Source organism: Balaenoptera acutorostrata, chromosome 2 (genome assembly GCF_949987535.1).
Source record: "Balaenoptera acutorostrata chromosome 2, mBalAcu1.1, whole genome shotgun sequence".
Taxonomy (NCBI): Eukaryota; Metazoa; Chordata; class Mammalia; order Artiodactyla; family Balaenopteridae; genus Balaenoptera; species Balaenoptera acutorostrata.
In genome coordinates this window covers 49,493,108-49,512,771 of record NC_080065.1, presented here as the reverse complement: position 1 = coordinate 49,512,771, position 19,664 = coordinate 49,493,108, and the positions used below count along the sequence as shown (strand labels likewise).

General features: G+C 37.8%; 1 protein-coding gene across 10 annotated transcripts in view; it reads left to right on the top strand.

Annotated features, from left to right (window-relative positions):
- Nucleotides 1-19,664, top strand: part of LOC103002367 (cAMP-specific 3',5'-cyclic phosphodiesterase 4D) — a 723,774-nt gene that overhangs the window by 505,424 nt on the left and 198,686 nt on the right. For all 10 annotated transcript variants that reach the window (XM_007176074.2, XM_007176076.3, XM_057541514.1 and 7 more), the window contains exon 3: nt 14,776-14,812. In XM_007176074.2, the coding sequence (XP_007176136.1) occupies nt 14,776-14,812 (37 nt within the window). The remainder of the gene's footprint in view (nt 1-14,775; nt 14,813-19,664) is intronic.

Sequence of the window (19,664 nt, the reverse complement as noted above, 5' to 3'; positions counted from 1 at the left end):
CAATAATATGTTATTTGTATTTACAAATACATAGATACGAGTCCCTGGAAAAATTAACAGGAGAATTATCAGTAACAAAACAAATAGAATTTAATCATGAAACTATGAGTTTATTGAATACAAACTGCCTGTCAAACCACATCAGTTAAAAACACGTTTCAATTCATCTGGATAATGGACCTCTAGTCTCCATCTTCTGCTGAATAAACACTAACACAGAGAATCCAAAGATGATCCAAGTTGCTCTTTACTCATATCTACATACTGATACATACGGGGGAGGGCATGGAAAGGGCAATGAAGAGGAAGTGAGCGGACCCATTGTACCATAAAAAGCTGGGGCACACTTGGCAGTCTAGCTAATTAGTCCCCGTCACCATACAGAAGTATAGGACCTCATTTATCAAGGCTTTGGGGTGCCCCATGTGGGCATTCTTTCAGCTAGGAAACACTATCCCCCATCCCCAACTCAAATTTCTACCCTTTCTTTAGCAGTTAGGAAGTCCCTCACCACCTCTTGAGCCTTTGTGAGTTTTCAGTTGTAGCTGTTCCTGGCCTCTTCCTATGACTATGGGGTAGAAGGTGGTATTGCCTCTAGTCCTGAGTTTGAAAAAGGAAGAATGATTGCTTATATACCTATTCATCAATTCTATTACAGGTTACATTATTCTTCATTAGTCTTACTAAGGTATCTCCGAAAATAAAAAGAAATGTTGCTCTACAAAGGTTCTAGTCCTCACTGGATCTACATGAAAAGTCTGTAACCCCACCTAACTATATTTTTAGATCTTATTAGCACTGATGAGCATCTGTCTCTTTTCTAACCTTGATCTGCCATTTGAAAGTCCTCTACCATCATGGAAACACAGAAAGGTGCTGTGGTCAAATAATTCCTTCCTCAATTCCTGAGTTTTCCCAACTGGGGGAGTGTCCTCACCCCTCACTCAGTGGTTTAAGAGTAATGAAACTAGGGCCAGGGCATGTGCTGAGGTACCCTGGACCACCACAGGGAACTCACACGGGTGCCAGAGGTATTTTAAATTTTCAAGGGAAACGCAGAAACATCTGTCAGTCACCTGGAGAACTAACAGCTTAAAATAGTTCCCAGTTTCAACTTTAGATCATTCCTTTTCTTTCCATGACATCATATCTTTGCAAAACTGGGTTATTGACAATTGCTGTGATAAGAAGCAAGCACTGCCCAAAAATCAGCGTGGACCAGGAAGTGAGGGAGGCAGAACATCCAAGCTCATTCCGGAGTTAGAAGTTGTGCAGGACTCAACAAGTGCTCAATTGTGGAGGCAAAACCTTATTAAATCGTTTGAACTAAATTCTTAAGAATTGCCACTGGTAGTTATTTCTTTTGGCCAGTGGGGTGCTGTAAAAAAACCACTGAGGTGCTAAGAGTATCATGAATTGAAAAAGTTTGAGAACCTCTGGATTAGGGTGTTTGTGTCCTTAGGATTGGAGCTAAATCAAATCTTTGTGTGAAGAGAAATTTTGTTAAGAGAAAGAAAAAATTCAGCAGATTTTTAAAGCCATGAACTTCCGGATGAGCTCTGGAATTGAGAATTTATCCTATCCTTAATTCTGTTAGGACCCCAGGTAGACAAATAATTCATTATTATCAAGAGCGATATCATTTTGGTAGTGAGCCAGATAAACTAGGATTTTTCTTCCACTCCTTGAGGGTTGGCAAGTTACTACTACTATTATTATTAAGTATTGATACAGACACTAAACTTACACTAGCCATTAAATCCCAAGAAGTCTATTGACAGAATATTCTAAGGTCATTGGCTACTAGGGTACTACTACTAGTTGTGCTATCTTTTTTCATCTTTCTGTTGTTTTAAAAATTCCACTTCTCTGTTCACTCCCTGGGGTCGTTTTATTTCTAGCTCAAAAAACAGGAGGTCCATAAATGGTAAAATAATACTTATAAATTAGGTAAACATGCTTATTCAATTTTTGAAATAAGGATTAAAAATAGCAGCTGAATACACATTTTATATTTCTAATCTCATACTTAAAAAATCATAAAAAGGAAGCTCTAATATTCTGACATTTTGAATGACCATGTTTGTTAATGACACAAGGTAAAAATAGTCCATTTTAATGCATTACCACAGCATTTGTTTAGTATCATTGCACTATGCTCCAGTCTTTTAAAACAACAAATCATGTGTTCTAATATCCCTTGCTTATCACTGCCAAAGTGATATATCCTGAGGTCTTAGGGGACATGAAGAGATAAATATTAGTTATGAAAAGTTCTTAAGGCAGAGGGAAAAAGAAATTGAGATTGACAAAACTTACCAGTAATTCATTATTTTCATGCTAAGGTTACTAAAATGCTATTATGTCTTTAGGAGAGTTTGCCCTAATATTTAGCATCCAATTTTCTTTTCTGAATTTCCTTCATACCCAGTATGCTCCTCAGTGTTTGGACTCTAGTTTTAATTGTGAAAAAAGAAAAAAAGCAGAAAAATAGTCACCTGAGTGTTCCTCAACTCCTGTAACTTTAGGAAAAAAGGCACTGTGAAGATAAACTATTTAAACTTGTGAATGATTCACTATGCAGTTATGCTTTTACCTCAGACTTAATACTTTACACAGGGTAACATCTACTTTTTTAAAAAATGTGGGAGAATGGTAGCTTAATAATAAAAGTGATTACTCCATAATTTTATGAGATCAAATCCCTGCTAGAGAGCAAACTCATATCAACGTTGGTCAAGGAAGAGCTGGCTTATTATGCAGTGTATACAAAGAACATAATCTCTAAGAGCAAAGTATGAATAAAATTAACTACGCAACTAAAATTAGGAACATTTGAAAACGATCTTCAATGAAAAAAGCACAGTAACCTGCATAGTGCTCTCAGTGCAGTGTGACCCTAGATGAATGAACCAAGTTGAAAATTATGAGCTCTTCCTGCTTCTTGTAATGGACAAATGGCCATTACACAAGAGGATCTAGTTCTGTCAGTTATAGATACTGTGCCTGGGACTCTCACTTGCTTTTTTATCCCAACGCTCTTTCCTCCATGTACTAAAGAAGACGAAAGTCAAAACCATGTTCTAGTGTTATAAAATGAAAATTTTCTGAACTTTAAATCTTGATAGTGGGTGGTGGGAATGGAGCGGATGGTGATAGGTCAGGAGAAAGGAGAAAGCTGATTTCCAATGGAGGTAATCTGTGTCTTCTACCACATTCTAAATAAGTGTATTAATTGGCTGCATTTTTGAATGAGAGTGTCATGCTTTCACTCATTCAGCAAATATTGACAGTACCTACTCCATGTCTGGGTATCATTTGAAGACACCATAGACCCATGACAACAAGGCAAAAATTGTGTTTGGATCATGCATTCCTGTCATTAAAAAAAAAATCTAGATACTTACCCAGATAGAAAAGGACATTTACGCAGTCAATATTGATATTCCTATGTAAATCCCTGTTTCCACTGACACATCAATCACTTTAGCTATTGATTTTGTTTGACAGTCTTAGATCCTTAGTGAATTTTTCTCAGTGTCTCCTGTACAGTTGTATGAGCCATATAAGGAAAAATAATCACACTACTGGAACATTTATGTGATGTGCTTCTTGAGATAAGATATACCAGGGATTGTTAGTAAATCATCCTCACTAAATCCCTGTAAGATGAAAATTTAAAGATATGCTATTACAAATATGAAGAAAGAGAGTCTTCAACCATGCCTGTGGTTTTTCTTCAGAAAAAGACAAGTCAAGAATATCAAACACTGGGCTTTGCTATCAGATTCTTGGTACTTTGTGGCATGGTTGAGGTGAGATTCACTGAAGAAATATCCCCAATTATTCCATCTGCCTATTGCGGTTTCTCTCAAGCTTTGTGTCAGCTTCCCATTCATTGTCTTGAGACTTCAGGGTCTTCTTAATCTTGGATGAAGAAAAATTTGTTGTCATTGACTACTGGATAGTTATGTCTATACATATGTAAGACCTTAACTCCTACAACCTGTCAATGGAAGTAGAGGAGTTAAAAGCAGAAAAAGAGCTGCATGAGCTGTTTGTATATTTTGGAGATTAATCCCTTGTCAGCAGCTTCGTTTGCAAACATTTTCTCCCATTCTGAGGGTTGTCTTTTTGTTTTGTTTATGGTTTCCTTTGCCGTGCAAAAGTTTTTAAGTTTAATTAGATCCCATTTGTTTATTTTCGTTTTAATTTTCATTACCCTGGGTGGTGGATCATAAAAGATCTTGCTGCGATGTATGTCAAAGAGTGTTCTGCCTCTATTTTCCTCTAAGAGTTTTATAATGCCCAGCCTTACATTTAGGTCTTTGATCCATTTTGAGTTTATTTTTGTGTATGGTGTTAGGGAGTGTTGTAATTTCATTCTTTTACATGTAGCTGTCCAGTTTTCCCAGCACCACTTGTTGAAGAGGCTGTCTTTTCTCCATTGTATATTCTTGCCTCCTTTGTCATAGATTAGTTGACCATAGGTGCGTGGGTTTGTCTCTGGGCTTTCTATCCTGTTCCATTGATCTATATTTCTGTTTTTGTGCCAGTCCCATACTGTCCTGATTACTGTAGCTTTGTAGTATAGTCTAAAGTCAGAGAACGTGATTCCTCCACCTCTGTTTTTCTTTCTCAAGACTGCTTTGGCTATTCAGGGTCTTTTGTGTTTCCATACAAATTGTAAAAATTTTTGTTCTAATTCTGTGAAAAATGCCACTGGTAGTTTGATAGGGATTGCATTGAATCTGTAGATTGCTTTGGGAATATAGTCGTTTTCACAGTAGTGATTCTTCCAATCCAAGAACATGGTATATCTCTCTATCTGTGCTGTCTTTGATTTCTTTCATCAGTATCTTATAGTTTTCTGAGTACAGGTTTTTGCCTCCTTAGGTAGGTTTATTCCTAGGTATTTTCAAAAAAACCCAAATAAGCCAATCAAAAAATGGGGGGAACATCTAAATAGACATTTCTCCAAAGAAGACATACAGATGTCCAATAAACACATGAAAAGATGCTCAACATCACTAATTATTGGAGAAATGCAAATCAAAACTACAATGAGATATCACCTCACACCAGTCAGAATGGCCATCATCAAAAAATCTACAAACAATAAATGCTAGAGAGGGTTTGGAGAAAAGGGAACCCTCCTACTCTGTTTGTGGGAATGTAAATTGGTACAGCCACTATGGAGAACAGTATGGAGGTTCCTCAAAAACTAAAAATAGAACTACCATATGATCCAGCAATCCCACTCCTAGGCTTATACATGGAGAAAACCATAATTCAAAAAGATACATGCACCCCAATGTTCATTGCAGCAGTATTTACAATAACCAAGACATGGAAGCACCCTAAATGTCCGTCAACAGAGGAATAGATAAAGAAGATGTGGTACATATATGCAATGGAATATTACTCAGCCATAAAAAGGAACAAAATAGTGCCATTTGCAGAGACATGGATAGACCTAGAGACTGTCATACAGAGTGAAGTAAGTCAGAAAGAGAAAAATAAATATCGTATAATATCGCTTATATGTGGAATCCAGAAAAATGGTACAGATAAACTTATTTGCAAAGCAGAAATAGAGACAGAGATGTAGACAACAAACTTATGGATACCGAGGGGGTGGGATGAATTGGGAGATTGGGATTGACATTTATACACTACTATGTATAAAATAGATAACTAATGAGAACCTACTGTATAGCACAGGGAACTCAACTCAATGCTCTTTGGTGACCTAAATGGGAAGGAAATCTAAAAAAAGAGGGGATATATGTATACGTATAACTGATTCACTTTGCTGTACAGCAGAAACTAACACAACATTGTAAACCAACTATACTCCAATAAAAATTAATTTTGAAAAAAGCAGAAAAAGAAAGGGCATCTGTTTACATCTCTGCAAATGTGGGAGTCTACACTGTGACAGAAAATCATTTAAGCAGTTCAGTGCATGATGTCGCCTGCTAGTAAATGTTATGAATGATCCAAGACCAAGCCCTTTTAGCTCCTAGTTTTCCTTCCAGGGAGAACAGGGCTGTATGCAGATCTCATGTTTCCGTGTCTCAACATTGATTCCTCCTTTGGGAGTTAGAGAACTCCAGACTGAATTTGTTCTATCCACCAGGGCCAGTTTTGTTTGTTTGGCTGGTTATTTTTTGTTCCTTTGTTTGATTTTTGGTTTTTTTGCCAGGAAAATCAGAAAACAAGCATTATGATTTATGTGTTATCTAAAGGTTCCTGTGGTGATTTTTTTAAAAGTGCAATAAAGCAAAAAAAAAAAAAAAAAAAGTGCAATAAAACTTTCATTAAATCACTGTTATTTTCAATTATGAGTACATTTTTACAGAAGCTAAAAAAGAAGGCAGTTGGTAAAAACAACTCTTTTGCATCAAATCACGGAGTTAATTCCATGTGTTGACAGCACACTTTTGTTTTATGTCTTTTCATGCTCATTATTTATCTTCAATACGTTGAGTTTCCATTCATTTTTCCCACCTACTATAGAGATTAGGTAAAATTTCCTACGTGTTTCACTATTTCTTGGTGGTTTTTGTTTGTTTGTTTGTTTGTTTTACATTTGTTTAAAGGTAGCCCATCATGTACTATATTTATCCAGGAAAGGAACCTGATGTTTCCCAGACAGACAGCTTGTCTATAACCCAGGACTCGAAACACCGAAGCACTTTGAAAGTGGTGAAAGGATGTCTTAAATGTTCATGAACAAACCTCGAAGACATCAGTTCAAGTTTGGGATATTTACAAGGTCCACCATGTTTTGCCCTTTGTGGCTCTAAGTTTCGGTACACTCTTTGGGAAGTGATGTATATAGAAAGGAATACATTCTTAAAATTGCCTGACGTCTGTATAATCTTTATAGCTGACGTAGAATTCTCCTCTAAAGTTTAACACTTGATCCTCAAAACAATCATGTAAGGAAACAATGGAAAATATTAACTCAGTTTCAGAAATCACAAAATTCTGCTCAAAAATGTGTCTTGCATGTGCACACACATGCACGCCATGAATTAGAATCCAAGTATCTTGACCCTGAACATAGTGATTTCGATCAGCAACTGCTGCTAGACTACACCTTTTGGCATTTGCTGGCAGGCACAGTAGCCTCTAGGTGAGAATATAATAAGCAAAGCAATTAAACTAAAACCTTTTTTTCCCTTTCATGGGTGGAGAATCTTGATGGCCATTTGGGCAAATCTTTCCACTTAGGGTCTTTGCCAAACAATCAAGTATTTTTGTTATGTTAATATATCAATGCTCTTTTGCCCCCAAGCTTAGAGTAGATTTTTTTTTTTTTCCGTTATATAAAACATTGTCTTCCCTTGGAAAACTTAAAACTGAAGTTTTGTAAAGATTGCTCAAGAGCTGCACTGGTCAAGATGATAGCCACTACCACAGGTGACTTTCTCTTAATTTAAATTAATTAAAATTAAATAAAAGTGGCATTCAGTTCCTCACTTGTACTAGCCACATTTTCAGTGCTAAGTAGTAACGGTGGCTAGTGGATACTGTATTAGACAGCACAGAGAGAGAACATTTCCATCACAGCAAAAACTTTTGTTTGACCGTGATGTTCTAGAGTCTAGAATATGTACTTTTATGGGGCTTCAGAATGGTCTGAATCCATTTGTGCATGCAGAAGGCAGCATGATGCAGTAGAAGCGAAACGGTATTTAAAGCCTGGGTTTAAATCCAGCTCCACTGCTCATTTTCATGCCTTGGGATTTCATGACTCACTAAGACTTCAAAAACCATCTGGGGGACTGACCCAGGGTTACTAAATGCTTACTTTGCCAGATAAATGACTTTATTTATTTAACAAGGAAATTCCCCTCGATATACACAATCATTTTATTTTCCAAAGGCATTTCACTAGAATTTTTTACAAAGGGAGTGGCACATATTCTCAGAATAAAGGAGAGTTTTCCAAAGGAATACGGTTAGCTTTTTTTTTTTAATATGACTTTTTAAAAAACCTTACTCCATGGTTCATGTTTATTCTCACCTTCACAGGGACCAATGAACATTCTCTTGGGCCAGTACCAGGTCTCAGGCTGGCATTTGGAAACCACTGAAGTCTGCCACTTGCCAAGGGCATGACAACCGATGAGTTACTTAAGTTCTCAGAAACCAGTTCCTTATCTTAGGATGGGAATATGAGCATCCATTTAATGCAGAGGCATCAGAATTAAATACCGTGTGTTAGTAGAGCAGGGTCTGGTAATAGTAGGCATGCAGAACACATACTGCCCTCACTCCTCTCCATTTGATCACACCCTTCCTTTTAATCTCCTGCATCATTTTACCTCATGCAGATCTTAAAAAATTGTTGTTCTAGCTACCCATAAATCTTTTCCCTGGGAACCCATCCTAGAGAAAAACCAAGAAGGCAGAGCCGCTGACGTTAAGAACGGGCCTGTCAAATAAGATAAACTAGAAAGGAAGAAACTGTTCCTACAACAGAGTGAGGGCACTTGTGAAAGATTGCTGTGTACTCGGTCCTTTCCCTGTCCTCCTTCCCCCTCCCCCCCCATGGAGGTCAATCATCAAAGTTCCGTGACAACAATTTGTGACATCAACACGCCTAGAAGGACCGCTTTATTGTATTAGCTTTTATTAAACAAAACAAGTAGGCTTAGCAAGTGTCTCTCCATGTGCAAAACACCTTTAACTTCTTACAACTGGGAAATCTTTTGCTGAATAATTCTGAAAGCAGACGATCTTTCATGCCATCATTTAACTAACAAATTTGAGGCCATTTACTGGCATCATGTACATTCTCTAACGAAGCCTAAATTTTTGTTTTATGACAAATAAAGACGAGATTACACTTCAGACTAGAGAATTTTTGCTTATGTTGCATTAGCTCCAATTTCATTTACTTTCTCATCAGTGCATGTGATATGAGCACACATGGGCCTAAAACTGAGGGTTTTATTTTTAGAATGTTTTTGGTCAAATATCAGGCCAAGGCCTTAATTCTTAAAAATGTGAATAAGAAGTGAGCAAATGATTTAAATTTCAGAAGACTAACTTCCAAGGTCACATCCCTTTCTAAAGTTATATGATATATTTTTGTCTTTTTAATTTTTTAAGACTTCAGACAGCATTTCTAGTTTCACAGCAAAATTAAGAGGAAGGTATAGAGATTTCCCATATACTTTCTGCCCCCATACCAGAGTGGTTCATCCGTTATAATTGATGAACTTGCGTTGACACATGATTTTTTTTTTAGATTTTCTTTTTTTGATGTGGACCATTTTTAAGATCTTTATTGAATTTGTTACAATATTGCTTCTGTTTTATGTTTTGGTTTTTTGGCTGCGAGGCATGAGGGATCCTAGCTCCCCGACCAGGGATCGAACCCACACCCCCTGCATTGGAAGGCGAAGTCTTAACCACTGGACCACCAGGGAAGTCCCCACATGATATGTTTTTAATCTTAGGAAGTATACCTTAAAATGTAATATTCGCAGAGCAGATGGTCTTTGAAGGGTTTTTATATTGAGTAGTACAGGCAAAATAATATAGTAAATTTTCTCTATGCGGATAAGTATGGTGGTGGATACAGTACCTTTATCTACCCCCCCACCCCATTTGAAATACAGAGGCAGAAAATCAAAATGCTTTCCCTAGAATGACACTCACATGCACACACAATATATACATAAATACATTTATATGTAGATGTTTACATATACATATATATATGCACATAAATGCCATCTCCAGAGGCCTTTGTTACATATGATATGCATGTAATTTTGCTACACTCTGAATATGGACATATGATATTAAACTCTCAGCCAGAATTATCACCTCAGTAGGAAACCAAAAATTATTTTATTTCATTTTATTATTTTAGTTTAGGGTAGAAGGACATGAAAATCAGCAGGTGGGTAGAGATTGTTTTGTTTTGTAAGTTATTTTCGTAATTTTTTTGTTTTGATTTTTTTGCATTTATATGTTAACTCTTCCATTTGTTGTATTTATGGTACATATCATCTTTATGAAATGGAAAATGCCTAGAGATTAGGCGTTGTTTGGGATGTGCTTTTGGCATTGATAAATGCCATTACTGGTACAGAATTGCAGTGTTTTAGCACAGACCCACCAGAGTCACATTGCCTACCTTTGAATCCTGACCCCATCACGCCATGGGCACGGTGAATTTTTTGTCCTTCTTGGGCCTTCCATTCCTCAGGTACAAAAAAAAATTTAATAGGAGATAATCAGTGAAATGTGCTTTGCACAGTTCCTGGCACAGAGTAACCATTTGATAAATATTGGTTATCATTATTTTATAAAAATTATAACTGTTTGAAAGTAATACCATTATTATTTATCAGTTTGTTGGATATTTGTACTCTGACTTTTTAAAATAATTATATTGAAAGCCCATTTAAGAAATAAAAAATACTGGGAACATATTAAAAGGGCCCCCAGAGCTGAAATCAACAAAACATTGAGTGACTTTCCTGGGCATCAGTGAAAGGGATGCCAGGATAAGTTACCACTCAAGTCTATTAGGAAATTACAATTCAAGGACAAAGAAAGCTGTTTCCTCATAAAGTTAAGAACTTGGATGACCTCAGTCACCTGTTTTTGTAGAATAAGTATTAGTTTATTTGTCTGTTAACACTGGGCAAAGGGCTGTAATTTGGTTTCTTCTTTTGGTGCTGATATGGAATATAAACACAAAGGTGATCTTCAAGTGAGGGTAATCATTTCAACTTGATGACTGATAACTATAGTTAGCATTATCAAAAAACCATCAGAGTTGTGTATACAGACGTGCACAAATGGCTTGGAATTTGACACTGAAAAATTTCAAATTGAAAGATACTACTGTACACAATACTGAACTGCTTTAATTTTGATCTTATATTAATTTACATTATTTTTAGTTCTCAGTAAAATGTTGCTGGACATTCTTTCCAAAATGAAAGTTTCTGTAGTTGTGGTTTTGACCACAGGACCAAGCTTTTGTGTTAAAGGGATTACTTGAATTCTAAGTGGCGGTAGCATCAAAGAGGAAGATCACTTTCAGGTATGGCTGAGGTTGGCTTTGTGTTATAGGAACTTCAGTCCCTGGGGTTCCATAAGCAGAAGGACTAATTTTTTTTACGTACAGTGGAGCTAGTTCTAAACTAAAAGGCCAAGCAATGCAGAGAAGCCATATCCTCAGGTGAATCTGCTACCAGTGAAGCAGAGTTTTTCATTTGTTTTTTGTCTGTTTTAGTAGTATTTTGTCTACTAGAAGTTTATGGAAATCATAATACCTCCTTCAAAAGTAATTTTAAAAAGTTCATTATATTCTTAAATGTGACATTTACATTTTCTCAGAGCCCACATTATTTTTTTGGAAAAAACAAATCATTACAACAGTTATCTTTGGATGGCTCTTAAAGTTTTTCTGTATTTCCCAAAGTTTCTACAGTTAATATGTGTTTTATATTCAGTATATGTATAAATGTTAGCTTTTACAAGATCAAGTACATTGTGTATGTATTTGTTTGTTTATTTTCTATGTCTGTACTTCTGTGAACATGGGAGTAAAGAGTGGTGAGTAGGAAAGTTCCTCCTGTGGCTAATTCCTGGGTGTTGTCCAACAGGGCTCCCAGAAGCATTTTTATGCTTCTAAATGCATTTTTTATGTTGGGCTCCCAGTAGCATTTTTATGTGCATATTAAAAATAAGAACATACTTGTTCTCTAATGACCCTCTAATTTTAAAAGAGGTGGATCAAAGATGGTGATGAATGGGTGATAGTTTTGAGCCTAAGGGAAGAAAGACACCAGGATTTCAAAATACCACTCTCTGTATGTTTATCATTTCCCTAATCCTACTGACAAACTCCAGAGGAGAATGTCTTTTCTGGTTTTATAGCCAGAGAGAGTGAAGCACAGAAGATCAAAAAGTTTGCACAACATTCAGGAAGTAAGCCTCAGACCATGGCCCCCCTTCAAAGCACTAGTTCATCCAGCCACCTACCATCCTGAAATCTGCAATGCGTGATATTCAGAAGCAGCAGATACTTTGTGGCCTCTAATGCTTTTCACAGCTTCATAGGATTAGAAATCTTCTCTCAATAAAGTATAAACTTTCTTCTAATTAACTGCTGGTTTGGTAATAATAAAGCGTGGAAAGGTCGTTGCCTCGTGTGTTTCAAACACAGTCTTGAAATGAACTAGGTTACCAAACTGTATTTCCAGGTGCTGCTGTTGGTTGAGCTTATTTTGCAAGAGGGCAAGGAGCTTTTCCCCTTTTAAGTGCTTAAACAGTTTCTGGATCCCGGTGAGGTGTCTGTGAGGGTTTGCTTTTTGATTTCTCTCTTTCAGTTTCTTGCCAGTGTTTCTGGCTTCTTATTACAGAAAGGATGAGGGTAGAAATGAAAGCACTGTGGTAAATAATACAAAAGTAGCGGAAGGATGGCCAGAGGCATAGGGAGTAGTTCTTGACTCTATTGTCATCCCTCCCAGGAAGAACCGGGAGTTCAGTGGTGCGCTGCTGAGACGCCTATCCCCACCTCCAGGGGCCAGCAGTGCAGGCTCAGAACTCAGCAAGCTTCTCTTTGAGGGAGGGGCGAGGCTGCCCCCGCCCCAGGGGCCAGAGCGGGTGGCTGCAGTTCAGCCCATGGGCTCGAGGGCAGGCTACCAACAAAGACTTGGGCAAAGATTCTGTCATTATACATTCGGTATATATTCAGAGATAATGTATTTTTTTCTGATAAATTTATTTATTTATGTATGTAGTTTGGCTGCGTCGGGTCTTGGTCGCTGCGTGCGGGCTTCCTCTAGTTGCGGCGACTCGTTGCAGTGCGTGGGCTTCTCATGGCACGGGCTCTAGGCGCGTGGGCTTCAGTATTTGTGGCTCGCAGGCTACGTAGTTGTGACGCACGGGCTTAGCTGCTCCGCGGCATGTGGGATCTTCCCGGACCAGGGCTCGAACCTGTGTCCCCTGCTTTGGCAGGCGGATTCTTAACCTCTTTGCCACCAGGGAAGTCCCTATTCAGCGATAATTTAAACCCTACATAATTTTGAAAAGGATAGGCTATTTATTGAGGACATTTGCCACTGAATTGCTAGAAATAATCCTACTGTGACTAAAATGAGACGGTCTTGAGATATTTGGCAAAAACAATTTCTGGGCAAGTCAAGAGTGAAATATTTCCATCACTAAAATTATAACTAATTTTCTTTATGCTTTGACACGGAAAGAAAGCAAGACTGATAAATTACCCTAAATATTGTATATTCTAAATAAATATTTTATAGTGCTTGGGAATGAAATACAACCAAGGATAGAATTAAGTGTTTTAATACACATGCACATGCTTTTCAGTTTAGAGTGATTCAAATCCAGTGTAATTCATGTGAAAAATTAAAAGACTTATTTCCAGGGATTGATTTCAGAATGATACTGTGCCTTGGCCAAGATGACTAAGTTCTTAGAAAATAAACTTTGTAGTCCGGAAATTATAAAGAATAAAATGGAAGAAAAGACTGTACCTTGGGAAAATATCTAGATTTTGTGTTAGTTAAATTTTGGCTCTCTGAATAATCTCTCCAAAGAGCAGTGCCCCTCAAAAGGTGTAATTGCGGAACAAAGAGGGTGCAAAATAACACACGTTTCCTTTAAAGTGTGTTCCACCCCCTTTTCTGCTTTATTTTCCCCACACTTTGAATTTCAAGATCTCTGTGTAATTTGATGATGACCGTAACAACTGGTCTAATTGTCGGCAGCAATCCATTTACTAACGTCACCCATACGCTGCTTGTGCCGAAGCATATTTCATGAGGGCTGTTTTAGGTCACTCAAGCCCTTTCCAGAATTGTTCATGAGTGAGTGAACCATTTAGTTGCAATGTTCTCAGCTAGGGTCATGTCCGGAAGCTTTCTGTGTAGAATAATTCCATTCCCTTTTGATTAAAGAGTTCCAGCTAGCTAGATCAAGAAGTATCCCGTGGAGATTTTGGAAACCCTTCTCATGAACTATTCATACTAAGAAACACCACGAAAGAAGTCTGGGCCTGGGTTTCTTACTTTCTTCCAAGCAGAATGTTCACAACTTTCCTTGACTCTCCCTGTGCCTCCAAGACACGTCATGCTGACACCTTGCTCCTGCATCCTCGGCACAGTGTCACTGAGGTTGCTGTAGCAACAGCACACACGGGGTAACATTCCCCCGTAACTACGGCGGCTGGGACGTGAGTCAGTTGAAAAGTTGCACTGGTTTTTATTAGAGTATGACGCAGTCTTACGTCATCCACAGTTCCGAGCCCATCCAAGGCTCACACATGGTGATGCAGAGCACCTGATGCTCATCACCTTCCAGCGTTAGATGGTCCAGGGACCTCTCACCAGAGCCATTGCCGTCGCTGGCTCCTTCCACAGCGCCCCTCAGTAATACTTACCATAAGCAGCAAAGAGTAAAACTCAGGCCCCGCTGCTGGAACTCCGTTTCTACTGTTATATATCCTGTGCGCTTAATAAGTGCCAGTGACCTTGGTTGATGATCAAGAAGCCCCTCTTTTCACCCAGGGAACTGGACAATGGTTAACATCCCAGAAGACACATCTTCACGCCCGTGACTGAGAAGAACATGTGTTGAAGAATAAGGATGGAATTACTGTAATTCTCTGTGGGGTTTTATGAATGAGAAACTTACTATTTAATATTGCTCGAAAGTGGTCCTAGAGTGATCAGTGCCATCTAACGGGGGCTTTGGTTTGTTTTTCAGACATGGAGATGACCTGATTGTGACTCCCTTTGCACAGGTAAGCCCAGCTTGCGGAATGGACAGGTTTCTCACTCATCTGAAATTTTAATTGCGGGGGTTAGTTCGGGTTCTTAATTTCATTCTAAATCAAACACAAGTACAAATATAAATTCTGTGGTTCATTCCAGTAATTTAAAAGCCATGCTAGAGAATGTGACCTTGGCCATATTGGTCTGTTTCCTATAAACCCATAGACCCAATGAGTACCTTTGCTTCAAATTACAAATTACCCAAGTGACATACTTAAATGGGACCACATTTCCTTAACTGACATAAGCACTAAAAGAGGAAAGCTATATCATGGATTAAGTTACATTTAGTATAATTAGGTGCATGATCAGTGCTTGAAATTCCGTATTCCACTTCAACCTGATGCTTTATTTACTCTTTTTTTAAACACTTCATTTGTCCAAAGATTTAACTGAGTGGCATATTTATGTTTATTTGTTCCTTTTAGGTATACAAATCATGAAAATACTTTAACCACATGACAGAAATGCTAGAAGGTGAAAAAACCATCTAAAGAATTTTGGAATATATATAAAGTGGTTGATAACCCGATATTCTTTGTATAGACCAGTGCTTCTCAACTCTAGCTATGCATTAGAATCAGCTAGAAAGATTTTATCGCATGCTGCACCTCTGATCAATTGAATCCAAAGATCTGGGGGTTGGACCCAAACACCTGTAATTTTTAAAGGCCCCGGTATTTTCTCAGGAAAAGTTGAGAGCCACTGGTATGGACAGACTATGGATAGAATGGGATAAAACTGATTCAACCTGGGACACGAAGCATGTTTAAAGCCAACACTGACTGTTAATAGGAAATGTTAAATATTGGAATACAAGTGATCTAGAGGGTTATAAAAATCATAATCAAGGCTACATCGAAACTAGCTCTACTGCCTTGGGCAACTCACTTAACTTGCCTAAGACTTCTTTTTTCCAGTTGGTAAAACTGGGGACTCAGCTGGATTAAGGTAGTCAGGGCCCAGTCAAAGCCCATCATCTACTCTTGCTAAATGAATGAACTTGGGCAACTGACTGAACTTGGGCAAGCCTGGTGTCCTCCTCTGTGAAATGACACTTACAAGACTACTCACCTCATAACGTTGTCAAGAGATTGAAATAGTACCAAGCTTGTAAGACGCTCAGCACAATTTCTAGAAAATAAAATACTTAATGAATTTTGTGTTGTTATCAGTAAGGGTTCTTTCATCTCCAAAACGTCATAATACGCATTGTTTTTAAAAAATGCATAATGACAGTGTTTGGATAGCAGTATTATGTATGATTCTTCCACTTTTTCAAATTTCCTGAAATTTTTTAATTGCTATAATTTAGACCAAAAATTTAATGAGTCAGTAAATGGCAAAGTATATAGTGATCTTTTTCATTGATGCAGACAGTTAAAGATAGAATGCAACCACCATCCTTTTAGAAGGTTAATGTCTCATTTGCTTCAAGTTTTGCTGGATATCATTAGTTCTTTCTAATATGTATATTTCTATGTTCAAAACATTTACAATCATATGTTTTCATAATATTTTGTGATAGCAAATCTTACAAAGCTAAGGACTTTTAATTGGTTGCTATTGAGAACCCATAACTTTATATCTAAGAGCTCAGAGCTCTTAGATATAGAGCTCTCAGTAGACAGAATAAATCAGGCAAAATAATATATAAATAACCATCACCAAATGTAGAAACAGTCATTCCAACTTGAGTTTATTTAGGTTATTATTCTTGCTTCTAACTAAAATCTCTAGGTACTGTAAGAAAAATATACATGAATATATAGTAAAATATGGAAAAAAATAATCTGTATATGATACCTTACCATCTTACTTCAGGTAGTATGTATGAATCTCCAGCTAACTGGTCAATAAATTTGACTTGAACCTTGCTATTAGCACTCTTAAATTCTAAGGAAACCTAGTCTTTTACATAATTAGACATTTTTTTTTAAATTTTTATTTATTTATTTATTTATTTATGGCTGTGTTGGGTCTTCGTTTCTGTGCGAGGGCTTTCTCTAGTTGTGGCAAGCGGGGGCCACTCTTCATCGCGGTGCGCGGGCCTCTCACTATCGCGGCCTTCTCTTGTTGCGGAGCACAGGCTCCAGACACGCAGGCTCAGTAATTGTGGCTCACGGGCCTAGTCGCTCCAAGGCATGTGGGATCTTCCCAGACCAGGGCTCGAACCCGTGTCCCCTGCATTGGCAGGCAGATTCTCAACCACTGCGCCACCAGGGAAGCCCGACATTTTTTTTAGTGTACTTACAATCTCCAAAAAACTAATAGAATTTCAGTATACTGAGAAATATATATATGTAAAATATCATTTAGTCTGTGTTAGTGAACTGTTTAAATAAATAAGATATATACTTAATGCTCTTGAAATTGGAACTTTGAATAAAACATGCTCTGTGTAATTTGTAAGCATATATGATGCCTGAAAATAATCCTGTAATCTATTTAGGAAAGTTTGCTTATGATTAGCTTAATGACTCATGACACCTTATAGAAGGTGGTTATTGCCCCAGAGGCTGCAGATTCATTTTCAGTGACTTCATCACAGTTTTCACAAATGGCCTTTTACTAGGGTGTATGATCTGGAAAGCTCTACTAGAATTTTTTTCAAAAGCCTGTTTAACCCTGTTCAATTTTGATAGAGCATCTTTGGGGAAGCAGGTAAGAAAGAAGGCCCAGTTAGTGGCAGTTGTCTATGGCCTTCTCTTCAGCCCGATTGGGCACCACTAACTTATTTCGTTGACCTAACCAATAAATAACTCCTCAAATTTTTAATACAGGCTGGAGTATTCACCATTTAATGCTAAATATTATAATGCTTAAGCTGTAAGACGTTTATGTCACTTGAATTGATACCAACATTATTTGGTCAAATATACCAATGGACAGAAGACAGTGGACATTAGACAGGTCACTCAGGGAAGTGTTCAAATAGGCCATAGAATTCCCCCCTTTCCCCAGCATGCTTTGGGGTTTGGAACTTCACACTAGATTATTCTGGTGAAAAAAGCCATACTGCTTTCAAAATAAAATCTTTTACATAGAAAAGAAATATAAGCAAAAGGAAGAAAAAGAAAATTTCCTATAATTCCAAACCCCAAAATAACTACTATTGACATTTTACTTTCTACCCCTTTCGGTTTATTTTTCTGTGCCTACTTTCCTTCCCATAATTCTTGAAAATGGGCCTCCCACTCTAAACTGGTCAAAGTCTGTTCCCAAGCCCATCTTATCTTCTGCCTCCTCTTGACAACTCCTTTCTTTATGCTTGCCTTCATCTCCAAAACACGAAAAGATCCCTCCCTGTTGTTTCCCAGTCACAGTTTACTGTGAAGCTAAGAGAATAAAATCTTAAGTTATGAGAGAATTTAGGAAGACGTGTAAGGTCATATTCCACTTTGATGGATAGGGCTGAAGCATCGTGCACAGATGTAATCTTCAGCAAAGATCCTACAATACCCCTCCATATTCTATTCCCAAGTCTAAAACACTGTCAGGGTTAGAAATTCTTGCTGGTGTTCAACCTAAACACTTTTCCACTTCCAATTTCTTATGTTTTCCCCTCTAAGCTCAGAATCCTTTTGATCCCCAGGAAAATAAATATTTTATTGGTTTCCATTTTGAAATATTCTCCTGTGTTTGGGTCAAAATCTTTTGGTTTGGGTATTCTGTTAGGGTAAGTGTTGACAGGAATGATGCCGTGTCACCTGATGCCAGTCGGCAGGTGGCCTTTTCCTCCCGAGGGTGTAGTCACAATTTGGCCAGAGTTCTTGAGGGGACCAAGGAACACCAAGGAGGCACAACACTGATGAAATGTAGGGAACCCTGCTTTGTAGTCAGTTGCCTCCAGCCCCACCTCCCATTATTTGTGTTGCATCATTTGTGACTACCTTGTAAAACTCTAAGTCAACTAGCATCCTCCTCTGGAGGTGTGCAATATTAAAAGAAGTGGAATCTTTGGTTAAGGAAAAGATAGGAAATATCCAAGTATTATCCTGGATCCTTGGAGAGACCCTCATGTCATTCAGACTGAGCAGATATGCCTGATTTAAAAATACAGGGTAGGAACAAGCAAGTCATTTCACCTTTACTCTTACCAAAATACAGCACGTGGGATAATTTTAGGGAAAATGCAGTGGTTATTAACCCTGTAGAACATTACTGTTCCTTGGTAATTGGACACTGTCAATTTTATAAAAATGCCCTTGCGTGTCTCTTCCCCATTTCACCCAGAAACAGTAATCTTGTGATCTCGTCATTGAATCCAACAGGCTCTCCCTGCTGGGCTAAGAAAGAAGAAAATCATCACATTTCAGTTGCTTATACCTGTTAGGTTTTTTTATCTTTCATTAAAATAAATTTCAGTAGCATGTTCTAGGAATCTAAGTACTTTTGGGGTTGAACTATATGAAACTATCAATATTCAACCTTTGCTGACATACAAAAACAGCAAGTTCATATGGTTTAACCAAAACGTCACTTGGAAAGAGGTTTTCTATCAAAATGACCTCTTTCTCTTGTAAATAATCATAATTTGGCTCCAGGTTTTTCTGGAGGTAAAACCCAGGCAAGGAGTTCTTTCTCCCTCCTCGGCCCCTCCCAGCCCACCCAACCCAAGGCCTGTGGCAACTCATGGTCTGTGTTTTAGTGCCATCTAGTGGCATAAAGTATATTTGGAATCAAAAACAATCCTCAAAACAATTTTTTGTTTGTTTGTTTTGGGGTTTTTTGGTTATTTTTTAAGCAGGAGTTTTTTTTTAACACGGATGTTATTGCCACATCTTTTTTTTTTTTAAAGCAATCTCCTCTTCAAACCTT